The 14,292-nt window shown below is 42.4% G+C and overlaps 1 protein-coding gene across 1 annotated transcript; it reads left to right on the top strand.

Annotated features, from left to right (window-relative positions):
- Nucleotides 1-338: 338 nt before the first annotated feature.
- nup85 (nucleoporin 85) lies at nt 339-14,183 on the top strand. The gene is made up of 19 exons (XM_065010483.1): nt 339-520; nt 806-899; nt 1,009-1,165; nt 1,362-1,432; nt 1,522-1,565; nt 1,777-1,846; nt 2,772-2,893; nt 5,811-5,945; nt 6,089-6,211; nt 8,154-8,285; nt 8,390-8,496; nt 8,737-8,820; nt 9,116-9,181; nt 9,449-9,600; nt 9,844-9,961; nt 11,398-11,498; nt 12,534-12,685; nt 13,020-13,115; nt 13,979-14,183. Exons 1-19 carry the CDS (start codon nt 488-490, stop codon nt 14,075-14,077), a joined length of 1,956 nt encoding a protein of 651 aa, XP_064866555.1. The 5' UTR covers nt 339-487; the 3' UTR covers nt 14,078-14,183.
- The last annotated feature ends 109 nt before the right edge of the window (nt 14,184-14,292 follow it).

Genomic DNA, 14,292 nt, shown 5'->3' with positions numbered 1-14,292 from the left:
TGCAACATTGTAAAAATGCCATATTTCCCTATTATGCCATTGAAAATAGCCTAAATGTTATGAGGAGCATTTCATTCGACAATTAATTATGACTAAAATCTGCACATTAGGGTAAATAGATAACTGTTTGCATCTGGTGGCCATTAGTTCTTCCCACTTTGAGCAAATTAGTACCAAAACATTATAATTGGTAGATATTGGTATAAGTTGATTTTATTCATTGGAATAATATATTCTCATGGTGACATTACTTGTCAAATTGACAACTGAGTAATTGTGTCCCATTTAGTGCAAGCTTGCATTTCTAGTCAGGCACGACACAGAATTCCTATGACATCAGACATACGCACGCTTTGGGGTCCTTCAGCTGAATGGTTGAAGCGCCTAATTTCTGTATTATATTATTTGAAATGTCAGTATTTGTATCGCTCGTGGATTAAGTTATATTTATTGATTCACCTTATTGATTTGATTAAATTGGGTGGTGATGGAGGAAGTAGATGTGGAGCCAACAACTACTGTAAGTACCGCTCGTGCTCTGTTGTTGTGGAATCAAAATGTGTCCAGGGCAGGCTATGCAACTTGCTAACGTTAGTTCGCTAACAAGCTGACACTTCATTCAAACGTCTCTGAGCTCAAGTGTCCACAATAATACTGGCAGCACTGCACAATGTTTATTTGTCATTTGTGATGACTCGTTTCAGTGGGTTGAAAGATACTGGCAGCAAGGCAGAATAATGTCTAGACGGTTAATCACCTAGCTATGTCCACATAAATAAACTAACGAGACGTTTCTCTCTTTCAGCCTATCCCTGGGTTCGACAGCAACCAAAAACACTTGGGATTTGTGTGGGGTCCTGGAGATATCCTGGTTTATGAGACCATTTACAAAGCATCAGGTAGATAGGAGAGTTGAATGTATAACTTGGTAGGAAAGTCATGACTCCAATCATGTCAAAGTACAAAGCATCCTCCTCTCTAACCCACTCTCCCTGTGCGTCTCTTCAGGTGGATCTGCAGGGGGTTGTCCCTTTGTCCACGAGGTCAGGAAAGATGAGGACATCTATTCCCCTATTTTGCGTAAACTCTTCAATGAGTCCCATCACATCTTTGTTGGTCTGCAGAGGATCAGAGAGGATCTGCCCAGCAAGAACAAGAAACCCCAGTAAGGATGGGATAGACTACTTTCTCTTGTAATTCAAACTAGGGCTCTGAGTTTTCCTTTGTCATGAGGTCAGGAAAAACTCCTGGTTCTAAATATAACCAAACAGTGGTGTTGTGTGTGACTTAATCTCACAGTAATCTAAATGTTTTGCATTGTAATGGGTGTGCTCGTTTATCAATTTCACTTATTTATTCAGGTTCGTCAGTATTAGCAAGAACTACAGGTCTGTGATTCGAGCATGCATGGAGGAACTCCAGCAAGTCGCAGGTATAGTATGGCAACATTTCAACAATCATATGTTTATCAATGCAGTTCATAGACAGACTTAAGTAACATGCTATTTCCTCACTTTGCAGTTTCTACACAAGATGCAGCATTGGCTACACAGTATGGAAATCAGGTAGAGTACCTGTCTGTGCCTATTCAGTTCGACTAACCACTTAACCTTATGTCAAGGGAACATAACCAAAGTAATATAACATTGAATCAGCAAACGTGAGAAAATGATCTTGCATCAATGATGAAGATGAACATCTTTGTAATGTTATACAACTCAGACTGTTTTAGTGTATCATAATGATTCCCTTGGCAACACTCTTCTCTTATGATAGGTGTCAATCCTGCTGGCAGTAGAGCTGATCTGGAATCTTTGTGAAGTGTTGTTCATCGATGCAGCTCCAGGTAGAGTTTATATTTTGTGTGTCAACCTTGATGTTGCTTTGGACACACAAGCATCATCTAGGTGTGAACCATAGAGCTAGATAGAAGACTCATCTTTGTATCTGTGCCATTACAGTGTCTGTGATAGCATGGGCAGCACCATTGAGGCTATCTCCATTTTAACGTAATCCATTTTCTTATTTTTCATTGGCCGATTGCTCCCACAGGGGTCGCGTTAATGTAGGATTCTGCATTTTTCACACAGATCTAAAATGCTTCTTATTGTAAATTCTGCTAGGCTTCAAATAATCATGATCATACACATTTTGTGCTTCAGTTCCACTTCTCCACTTGGATGAAATATATTTGCTCATGTCATTGGATCATCAGTGCCCTGGCTGATGTGTAGGCTACTTTTCTCTGGTACTTTCTTCCAGTTAAGTTTTTCTCCAGTAGCAAGTTAAAATGCAGTATTAACGTCAAGCAAAACATTAGAAATATGATGGCCATGCATTGTCTTTGCAAAAATACATTTTTTATTGTAGGCTAATTTACTTATGTCTGGCTGTTAGCCAAATAGCGTTGCACCTCTTGTCAGCTGATGAAAACGATTTTGCACTAATGTATTTTGTGTAAAGAAACAATAGTTGCAAGCCCCTGATCACTCTAGTGAAGCCAAAAAGCACGGTTGACTTTCAATATGAAACGCAGGTTAAATGGTTAAAAATGCAGATTTTTTTATGGTCTGAGTTTTGAAAATGCTGATTTCTGAAAGCTAACTGTCCAAAACTCGTATAAATCCCCACCCAGTTGACAACTTTAAAATGGTGGAAGCTCTCATTGTCCACGCTTAAAGGGGTTATATCCATGATGAGTCATCTATCTCTATGGTGTGAACAGAACTTTAATATTTTCTGCACCCTGTTTTTTGTATGTGACCCTCTAGCTGGCTCCCTGGTGCTCCACCTGCTCGACTGGGTGAGGCTGCACAAGGCTGACGTGGATGAGAAGGCCAGGGAGGTGCTGGCGAGTGAGAGCCCCGCAGAGCACCAGGCCTACTGGGACGTGGTACGTACACATACACCCCTCTCCTGTCTCTCTCTGCATTTTTAAAACGCTATTGGCACAGTGCGTACATACGTCAGACCGATATTTGGCTCTACAGCGTGACCATTTTACTCAAATATGTGCCTAAAAATAGATGTGTGCGAACTGAAAAAGTAATGTATGAGCGAGCATGTGATTCATAGTAACACAAAAAATGCTGCCGTAGCTATTTTCAAAGTAAACCTGATGTTTTAGTTTCATAGCTGGTAGCTAATCACACACAGCACTACAAATACCATATAAACTCAGCAAAAAGGACCCTGTCTTTCAAAGATAATTCGTAAAAATCCAAATAACTTCACAGATCTTAATTGTAAAGGGTTTATCTCTGTTTCCCATGCTTGTTCAATGAACCATAAACAATTAATGAACATGCACCTGTGGAATGTTCGTTAAAACACTAACAGCTTACAGACGGTAGGCAATTAAGGTCACAGTTATGAAAGCTTAGGACACTAAAGATGCCTTTCTACTGACTCTGAAAAACACCAAAAGAAAGATGCCCAGGGTCCCTGCTCATCTGTGTGAACGTGCCTTAGGCATGCTGCAAGGAGGCATGAGGACTGCAGATGTGGCCAGGGCAATAAATTGCAATGTCCATACAGTGAGATGCCTAAGACAGCGCTACAGGGAGACAGGACGGACTGAGGATCGTCCTCGCCGTGGCAGACCACGTGTAACAACACCTGCACAGGATTGGTACATCCGAACATCACACCTGCGGACAGGTACAGGATGGCAACAACAACTGCCCGAGTTACACCAGGAATGCACAATCCCTCCATTAGTGCTCAGACTGTTCACAGTAGGCTGAAAGAGGCTGGACTGAGGGCTTGTAGGCCTGTTGTAAGGCAGGTCCTCACCAGACATCACCGGCAACAATGTCGCCTGTGGGCACAAACCCACCGTCGCTGGACCAGACAGGACTGGCAAAAAGTGCTCTTCACTGACGAGTCGCAGTTTTGTCTCAAACAGGAGTGATGGTCAGATTCGCCTTTATCATTGAATCGCTGTGCGTCACCAGAAAGTCTACTAAAGTGTGACTTTCTTCTCATATTTCTTGGCTATTTACATTGTTTTGTTCACATGCTATGTGGTTTTTCAATGTTAGTTTGAGCTTGCTCAACTGCTAGCAAAGAGATGTCGTGGAACTCAACGGGGCAGCTGAACATTGTCTCGCCTAAATGACTCGTATTGGACGGTACATTGTAGAGGTCGACCGATTATGATTTTTCGATACCGATTATTGGAGGACCAATAATTATACTTTTTATATATATATATATTTTTTTGTAATAATGACAATTACAACAATACTGAATGAACACTTATATTAACTTAATATAATGCATCGATAAAATCAATTTAGCCTCAAATAAATAATGAAACATGTTCAATTTGGTTTAAATAATGCAAAATTAAGTGTTGGAGAAGAAATTAAGTGAGAAAGCTAATGTTTAAGTTCCTTGCTCAGAACATGAGAACATATGAAAGCTGGTGGTTCCTTTTAACATGAGTCTTCAATATTCCAAGTTAAAAAGTTTTAGGTTGTCGTTATTATAGGACTATTTCCCTCTATACCATTTGTATTTCATTAACCTTTGACTATTGGATGTTCTTAGGAACTTTAGTATTACCAGTCTAACAGTATAGCTTTCGTCCCTCTACTCGCTCCTCCCTGGGCTCGAACCAGGAACACAACGACAACAGCCACCCTCGAAGCCGCGTTACCCATGCAGAGCAAGGGAAACAAGCACAGGCTCAGAGCGAGTGACGTTTGAAACGCTATTAGAGCGCACTAACTAGCTAGCCATTTCACTTCGGTTACACCAGCCTCATCTAGGGAGTTGATAGGCTTGAAGTCATTCATAAACAGCGCAATGCTTTACACACAACGAAGAGCTGCTGGCAAAATGCACGAAAGTGCTGTTTGAATGAATGTTTACGCACGCCTGCTTCTGCCTACCACCGCTCAGTCATACTTGTATGCTTGTATGCTCAGTCAGATTATATGCAATGCAGGACACGCTAGATAATATCTAGTAATATCATCAACCATGTGTAGTTAACTAGTGATTATGATTGATTGTTTTTATAAGATAAGTTTAATGCTAGTTAGCAACTTACCTTGGTTTACTGCATTTGCGTAACATGCCGTCTCCGTGTGGAGTGCAACGAGAGGCAGGTGGTTATAGCGTTGGACTAGTTAACTGTAAGGTTGCAAGATTGGATCCCCGAGCTGACAAGGTGAAAATATGTCGTTCTGCCCCTGAACACTGTTCCTAGGCCATCATTGAAAATAAGAATGTGTTCTTAACTGACTTGCCTAGTTAAATAAAGATTAAATAAAAGTGTAAAAAAAATAGTCCAAAAATACCAATTTCCGATTGTTATGAAAACTTGAAATCAGCCCTAATTAATCGGCCATTCCGATTCATCGGTCTACCTCTAGTACATTGTAATTGATTGAGTATGGAACACTCCAACAAACTTTTATTCTTAAACTGTTATTAATTTCTTATCATAAAAACACTTGCTCAAATACTTTCATTGTGCTCCTACATTTTTCAATTTACGAGCACATGTGCTCCTTCTAAAAAATAAACTGTCAGCTTAGAGCCCTGTTTGATCAAAACTAATTTAATGGATCCTCAAGACCTCCAGTGAATTTGCCTTTTTAAATGGTTCTCCATGATTACTTCCAATGTGGTTTAAATAAACTCGTTGATATACTATGTATTTTATCTGTGCAGACTTTCTTTGCCCAGTTGAACTCCTTTAACTTATGTCTGTGTAATCTGCTATTCATGTTTATTTGTGCACTAGTCTGTATGCAGATATTCTTTGTCCCCTATTGAACCCCCCTCTGTGTCTCCAGGTGATCAGCTACGTGCTGCAGGGCCGGATGGACGAGGCCAGGCAGGTTCTGGTGAAACAGGCAGCTTTGCAGCCTGCAGCCAGGGTCATGTTCAAGCTGCTGGACAACCTGCTCATGAAGATGCCCATCTTCAATGTACATAGAAATGCACTATCTGAACGTTTCAACCTCCTGAACAGCACCCAGTTTTAACCACAGAATCAAGTAGAAGACTTATATTATATGTATCTCTATGGTTGTAACTCTAGCGCTCTCTCCTCTATGACATCTTACTGTAGCCTGGTGAGACTCAGACCCTGACCGAGTTTGATGTAAAGTGGAGACACTGGCGCGAGGAGGTGGACCACTGTCTCCAGGACCAGTCCTTTGCCAGCAACCGCCACCTGGAGGACATCTGTAAGGTCAGTGGAACTGCCCAATACCTGCCCTGGCACACTTTACCTGCATCTGTGTGGTGACAGGTACACACTGAGTGTACAAAACATTAGGAACACTGTCATAATATTGAGTTGCACCCCCTTTTGCCCTCAGAACAGTCTAAATTCATGGGGGCATAGACTCTACAAGGTGTCAAACATTCCACAGCGATGCTGGCCCATGTTGACTCCAATGCTTCCCACAGTTGTCAAGTTGTCATGATGTTCTTTGGGTGGTGGACCATTCTTGACACACAGGAAACTGTTGAGCGTGAAACTCAGCAGCGTTGCAGTTCTTGACACACTCAAAGTGCGCCTGGCACCTACTACCATACCCTGTTCAAAGTCACTTAAATGTTTTGTCTTGCCCATTCACCCTCTGAATGGCACATATACACAATCCATGTTTCAATTGTTTCAAGGCTTAAAAATCCTTCTTTAACCTCTCCTCCCCTTCATCTACACTGATTGAAGGTTTTTTTATTTATCCGTTATTTTACCAGGTAAGTTGACTGAGAACACGTTCTCATTTACAGCAACGACCTGGGGAATAGTTACAGGGGAGAGGAGGGGGATGAATGAGCCAATTGTAAACTGGGGATTATTAGGTGACCGTGATGGTTTTTTGAGGGCCAGGTTGGGAATTTAGCCAGGACACCGGGGTTAACACGACTACTCTTACGATAAGTGCCATGGGATCTTTAATGACCTCAGAGAGTAAGGACACCCGTTTAACGTCCCATCCGAAAGACGGCACCCTACACAGGGCAGTGTCCCCAATCGCTGCCCTGGGGCATTGGGATATTTTTTTATACCACAGGAAAGAGTGCCTCCTACTGGCCCTCCAACACCACTTCCAGCAGCATCTGGTCTCCCATCCATGAACTGACCAGGACCAACCCTGCTTAGCTTCAGAAGCAAGCCAGCAGTGGTGTGCAGGGTGGTATGCTGCTGGCAAACCAGGTGACCTCAATAAGGGATCATAGCTTTCACCTGGTCAGTCTGTCATATAAAGAGCTAAATGTTTTGTCGTCAGTGTAGCTACCTGTAGTATACAATGTATACCTTAGCCAAAAGTAACTCTCTCTGTACATGTAGAGTCCATTGGCTCTGTACCTGCATCTGTGTGAGCGTGAACTGTTTAGGAGCTAAAATAATCTCTTGTTGGTGCTGTCTGTCTCTTCCAACTACTATCCATATGTTCCACCTGTTGATACATTCATCCATCCATGGATTATCCATACCCTCCTAAATAAGTATCCATCCATGATTTATCCATACCCTCCTAAATAAGTATCCATCCATGGATTATCCATACCCTCCTAAATAAGTATCCGTCCATGGATTATCCATACCCTCCTAAATAAGTATCCGTCCATGGATTATCCATACCCTCCTAAATAAGTAGCCGTCCATGGTTTATCCATACCCTCCGAAATAAGTATCCATCCATGGATTATCCATACCCTCCTAAATAAGTATACATCCATGGTTTATCCATACCCTCCTAAATAAGTATCCATCAAAATCAAATGTATTTATATAGCCCTTCGTACATCAGCTGATATCTCAAAGTGCTGTACAGAAACCCAACCTAAAACCCCAAACAGCAAGCAATGCAGGTGTAGAAGCACGGTGGCTAGGAAAAACTCCCTAGAAAGGCCAAAACCTAGGAAGAAACCTAGAGAGGAACCAGGCTATGTGGGGTGGCCAGTCCTCTTCTGGTTGTACCGGGTGGAGATTATAACAGAACATGGCCAAGATGTTCAAATGTTCATAAATGACCAGCATGGTCGAATAATAATACGGCAGAACAGTTGAAACTGGAGCAGCAGCACAGTCAGGTGGACCATCCATGGTTTATCCATACCTTCCTAAATAAGTATCCATCCATGGATTATCCATACCCTCCTAATTATCCATGTAGATCCTGGTTGGTGATGAGGATGTTCTCCTGGAGTACAAGGAGCTGCTGAGTACCTGGTATCACTTCCTGGTCACCAGACTGCTGTTCTCTCACCCCACTGTCAAGCCCACAGAGCTGCACTACTACGCACAGGTACTTACTACTACACTATACATGATACAGAGTTGCACTAGTATGCCCTGGGACTTACCACAACACTATGAGTAAGTGTCCTGTCCTATGTGTGTGTGTTCCAGTCTAGCATGCACATGTTCCTGGACACGAGGAGTGTCCCAGAGCCCCTGGACAGCATCCTGCTGGCAGCCTTTGAGTTTGACATCCACCAGGTCATCAAGGATTGCAGGTGAGGAGGAGCGTCTATCGACCATAGAAATACAGAAACCAAAGGAATTCTATTTCTATGGTATAGTACCCAGGGAGAGTAGCTGTGTTGTTGCTAAGGTAACAGTAACTGTTAATGTGGATAAGATGAAATAAATGTGGGGGCTAGACACACAATGTGATTTCCCCTCTGTCACTCATGTAAACTACTGTTCAGTTTCATATGTTGTGATATTTATGACATGTTATTTGTGCTTTCCAGCATTGCTCTCAACAACTGGTGGTTTGTGGGGCATCTGACTGACCTGCTGGACCACTGTAAACTGCTCCAGTCTCACAACCTACAGTAAGTTAAGGACACTACTGTCCCACAAAGGGTTGCCATTAACTGCCAATATTGTTCTCATGGTAACATTGATCAGAATCATAGAAAGTGAAGTTGGCGTGCTCAGCTCAAATGTTCGTGATAACAGGAAGTATTTGGGTGCCGGATTCAAAGGGCATACACTTGAAATAAAGGAAGAACCCACACTCAATGAAAGTGTTTTTTTAGCAGCAGAGGTCAGAACAAACGGAGGTGTTTCGGTGGCAGCCTTCGTCACCGTTGACCATAATAACATGTGTTCTCTGTGTTGATGTAGTTTTGGCTCCAACCTGAGAGAGTTTCTACTGCTGGAGTACGCCTCAGGACTCTTCACCCATCACAGGTGAGACAGACACACTAGTCTGGTTAGTAATAGATTGGACTATATGCATAACTCCCAGTGCCAACATGTCTGTTTTTCTAATAGATAACTGGCACATATATAGTCACGTCTGCAAAACTACACATGCTGAGGTCCACTGTGTTCAGTAGTTATCTTTTCTAGAGTTTTGTCGGCTACGCGTGTAGGCCTCTTCCCCTGTTTGACCTGCTCCAGTGCTGCTCCTATTGGATGATTGGTTAAGCTGTGCTATTTCTCTCTGGTCCTCAGCCTGTGGCAGCTGGCTGTGGACTACTTTGACCACTGTCCAGAGTTTGGCCGTGTGTACCTGGAGCTACAGATAGAGCGTGTTCCTCTGGACACGGAGCGCAAGGCCCTGAAGGTGATCAGGGTCTGTGAGCAGAGGCAGATGACTGAACAAGGTAGATATGATGTATACACGTACGTACGCACGCATACTCACGCGCTCTTATCCAAAACAGTTGTCCATCTTACTCTCATGCATGAAGCTCTCACTGAGACCCACATTCTGTCTCACTCCCTCAATCGCAACATGGACACTTAAAAACACACGTGGAAAATACATTCAAACTCCCCCTGATTTCTGTCATGCCTGTTGTGGATATTACCCCCTAACTGTTATAATGTGTCTCTCTGTGTTGCAGTGAGGAGCATCTGTAAGATCATGGCCAAGAAGGCCCTGAGGAACAACAGACTGGGCTCTGCTCTCTCCTGGAGCATCAGAGCCAAAGATGCTGCCTTCGCCACCCTCATATCAGAGAGGTGCTGTATGTCTACAGGAGGTTTTACTGATCCTGACCATGTGACCTGTTCAGGAATGCTGTTTTTATTTGCTGGACAGTCGTCGGCCTGTTTTCAATACTTAGAAAATTCCTTCTTCCTTCCTCCTTTCCTTGATGTAACCACTGATCTAACATGAGGGGGTTGATGAAAGCTACGTAGTGGAGTCACCACGTTAGATCTGGAATTACTTCAAGAAGGGCAGCAAAGATGTCCCCCCCCATGACATCTGCTTCCACACCACTAGCTACCAGACCACCCTGTAGTTGCTCACTCTCTCGCTCCCCACCCTCCGTGGGTTTAACCCCGTCTGTATCCTAGATATACTGTGTCTCTCTGGTCTATAGATGTATCTCTATGGTCTGTATCCTAGATATACTGTGTCTCTCTGGTCTATAGATGTATCTCTATGGTCTGTATCCTAGATATACAGTGTCTCTCTGGTCTATAGATGTATCTCTATGGTCTGTATCCTAGATATACAGTGTCTCTCTGGTCTATAGATGTATCTCTATGGTCTGTATCCTAGATATACGGTGTCTCTCTGGTCTATAGATGTATCTCTATGGTCTGTATCCTAGATATACTGTGTCTCTCTGGTCTATAGATGTATCTCTATGGTCTGTATCCTAGATATACTGTGTCTCTCTGGTCTATAGATGTATCTCTATGGTCTGTATCCTAGATATACAGTGTCTCTCTGGTCTATAGATGTATCTCTATGGTCTGTATCCTAGATATACTGTGTCTCTCTGGTCTATAGATGTATCTCTATGGTCTGTATCCTAGATATACTGTGTCTCTCTGGTCTATAGATGTATCTCTATGGTCTGTATCCTAGATATACTGTGTCTCTCTGGTCTATAGATGTATCTCTATGGTCTGTATCCTAGATATACTGTGTCTCTGTGGTCTATAGATGTATCTCTATGGTCTGTATCCTAGATATACAGTGTCTCTCTGGTCTATAGATGTATCTCTATGGTCTGTATCCTAGATATACAGTGTCTCTCTGGTCTATAGATGTATCTCTATGGTCTGTATCCTAGATATACGGTGTCTCTCTGGTCTATAGATGTATCTCTATGGTCTGTATCCTAGATATACGGTGTCTCTCTGGTCTATATATGTATCTCTATGGTTTGTATCCTAGATATACTGTATCTCTGTGGTCTATAGATGTATCCTAGATACACTGTGTCTCTCTGGTCTATAGATGTATCTCTATGGTCTGTATCCTAGATATACTGTATCTCTATGGTCTGTATCCTAGATATACTGTATCTCTATGGTCTGTATCCTAGATATACTGTATCTCTATGGTCTGTATCCTAGATATACTGTATCTCTATGGTCTGTATCCTAGATATACTGTATCTCTGTGGTCTATAGATGTATCTCTATGGTCTGTATCTCAGGTTTCTCCAGGACTACTGTGCCAAAGGGACCTTCTCTGATCTGGACCTGATTGACAACCTGGGTCCAGCCATGCTGCTCAGTGACAGGCTTACTTTTCTAGGTATGGAGTGCAAACGTGTACATACACAGACATGAAGGACTGTGAACACACAAACAAGCCAACACTCCTTGGCAGGGCTCTAAGCTGTCCTGTTTTACAAGGAGCACGTGTGCTAAGTTGAAAAATATAGGTGCACACAAAGAAATCTAGATATATTTGAGGTAATAAAGTTAGAATCGTACGTTTTTCTAGGCACACTGGTGCTCTTCAATAAAAATTCCAGGTCGCACCGCAAAATATTTAGGTGCATATGCCAGTAAAATGGTCGCACTGTAGAGCCCTGCTTGGTCTTGCATGTTAACTTGACATTCAGTCAGCCACATATCACTCACATGCGCGCACACACACACACTTGATCAGACCCATGATATATTTTGGCCTTTCTATTAAATGATTCTCTCACGTAGGAGAAAAGTGGTCCATATAAGGCTGCAGTCTGTGGCCTAATGCTGTTGTAACAGCTGATGATAACCTACAGCTGGGGAAATGTAACGTGAGTGTAATGTCTCACTTTACAATTAGTCACTCATGAAGGCAGAACTATGATGTATATAATGTTATCTTGTTCTTGACCAATCAAGTGGAACCACGGTGTATTTACATTTAGGCCATACAAGTTCTACCAGTGCTGTAGCGAGTAGAATGAGAATTCTACTTCTAAACAATTCTACAGTGACCATATTGGGTGTCCCAACTGGCATCATGTGTGACTGATAGATGGTTCTCACATCATTTCTGGGAATTCGGTGCACTTCTCAGTTCTATACTTAAAACTGTGGCAAATACATTTTACACCATACTATGTCATTGATACTGTGTAACCAATGATACCAATGAGAGAGCATCATGTGATTGTATCCATTAGTTCATTCTGTTCCCCTCCTGTCCTGGGTCATATTCATTAGGCACCATTTACGGAAGGAAACAGGATGGACTACCTGAACTTGTCCAATAAGAAATGTGCGTTACCGCTTTCTGTAGAGAAACTGTTTTTGCTACGCTTTGCCTTGATGGATGTGATCCTGTTGTCTGCAGGGAAGTACCGTGAGTTCCATCGGCTGTACGGCGAGAAGCGTTTCTCGGATGCCGCCAAGCTCCTCCTCTCCCTGATGACGGCCAAGATCGCCCCACATTCCTTCTGGATGACTCTGCTGACCGACGCCCTGCCCCTGCTGGAGCAGAAAGAGGTCAACTGGCCCACAACATTAACTTCCATCCTTGACTTAACGTTGAAATGAACTTTTTCTACTTACCTAGTGTGTAGCATATTCCATAGATTGAATTTCCCTTTTTTTGGTTTACTAACTAAATATGAACTGCGAAACATCTTTGTAATCTTAAAGAAAATAGATTATATTATATAATAAATAAGATTTAAATTAAGAGATCTCCTTACCTTATTGATTCCTATCAGATCTGTAGGTCTGAATATATGCTCGTAGTTTTGTAGATGGTGCCTCTTTAGGCTAATAGCCTTTTGTTGCAGTCAGTTGGCTAATCTCTGGGCTTGTCCTCTTGCAGGTGATCTTCTCTGCTGATCAAACTCATGAGCTGATGTTCTGTCTGGAGGAGCTGACCTCAGGGAAGAGTGTTCCCACCCCAGACAGACCCATGCAGGTACTGGGTTACACACCCCCTTACCCTCTATCTAATGTCTGTTTCCCTTTCAATCTCCTAATACACTGTTTTATAATATGCTCTAATCTCTACAGTTGCTTAGCCCGGGGTTAGCAACTGTTCACACTGCACTAAGAGCCTCGTTAGCCCAGCTTAAGCAACTGTTCACACTGCACTAAGAGCTTCCTTAGCCCAGCTTAAGCAACTGTTCACACTGCACTAAGAGCCTCCTTAGCCCAGGTTAAGCAACTGTTCACACTGCACTAAGAGCCTCCTCAGCCCAGGTTAAGCAACTGTTCACACTGCACTAAGAGCCTCCGTAGCCCGGGTTAAGCAACTGTTCACACTGCACTAAGAGCTTCCTTAGCCCACAGCTAATTGACTATTCACACTTGTACATTCTAAAATGGGTTAACATCAACTTTAGCCCAGGGCTAAACTGGCCCTGCTCCAGAGAGTGGTTAGCACAGACTTTTCATAGCTAGCCAATCGCACAGTTCCATTGTCACCTAATTTGAATATTGTATTCCAGAAAAGTGACTGTTGGTTTCATTAACATCAAGTATTATATAATTATGAGAAGGGCTTACCAAGAACATTTTCCAAAAGGATTAATTCAAGGTAGAAAGTAATAGTTGGAGCACTCAAAAAAAATCTGATATTTATTTTAGCTCCTTTCTACTTCGAATTTGTCCTTTTGGAAGTTTTTCTTGGTAAGCTCTTGTCATGATTTGTCATTGTTGTTTAGCAGCCCTCCTTTCCTGTTTGCTGAAGCGTGAAGGCCCAGTTGCACCATATTGAATATGGAATCACTAAAAACATTCTGATGAGGATGATCCACGTGTTTCCCTGTGCGTTTTCAGGATGAGGACATCGAGACGACAAAGATTGAGCTCCTGCGGCTAGCGCTAGCTCGTAACCTGGCCATGGCCATAGTGAAGGAGGGGACAGTGGAAGTTTGACCAACACTTAAAGACGAGCACTTATCTTTTTATACTGTACATAAAACAAATCAAGTCTGATCAAAATGTGCTATTTGATAATAAAGAAATGTTTTCATTATTTGAATTTGATTCTGTGGAAATGCTTGACATGAACAATGGCCTGGATTCAAATGTGCATTGTCAACAAGCACACTGCACTGTCAACCATTTCCTTGACATTCGCTCAAATCAAA

This window comes from Oncorhynchus nerka, linkage group LG26 (assembly GCF_034236695.1).
Source record: "Oncorhynchus nerka isolate Pitt River linkage group LG26, Oner_Uvic_2.0, whole genome shotgun sequence".
Taxonomy (NCBI): Eukaryota; Metazoa; Chordata; class Actinopteri; order Salmoniformes; family Salmonidae; genus Oncorhynchus; species Oncorhynchus nerka.
Note: the sequence above shows the minus strand (reverse complement) of the source record. Positions and strands in the feature narration are given on the sequence as shown.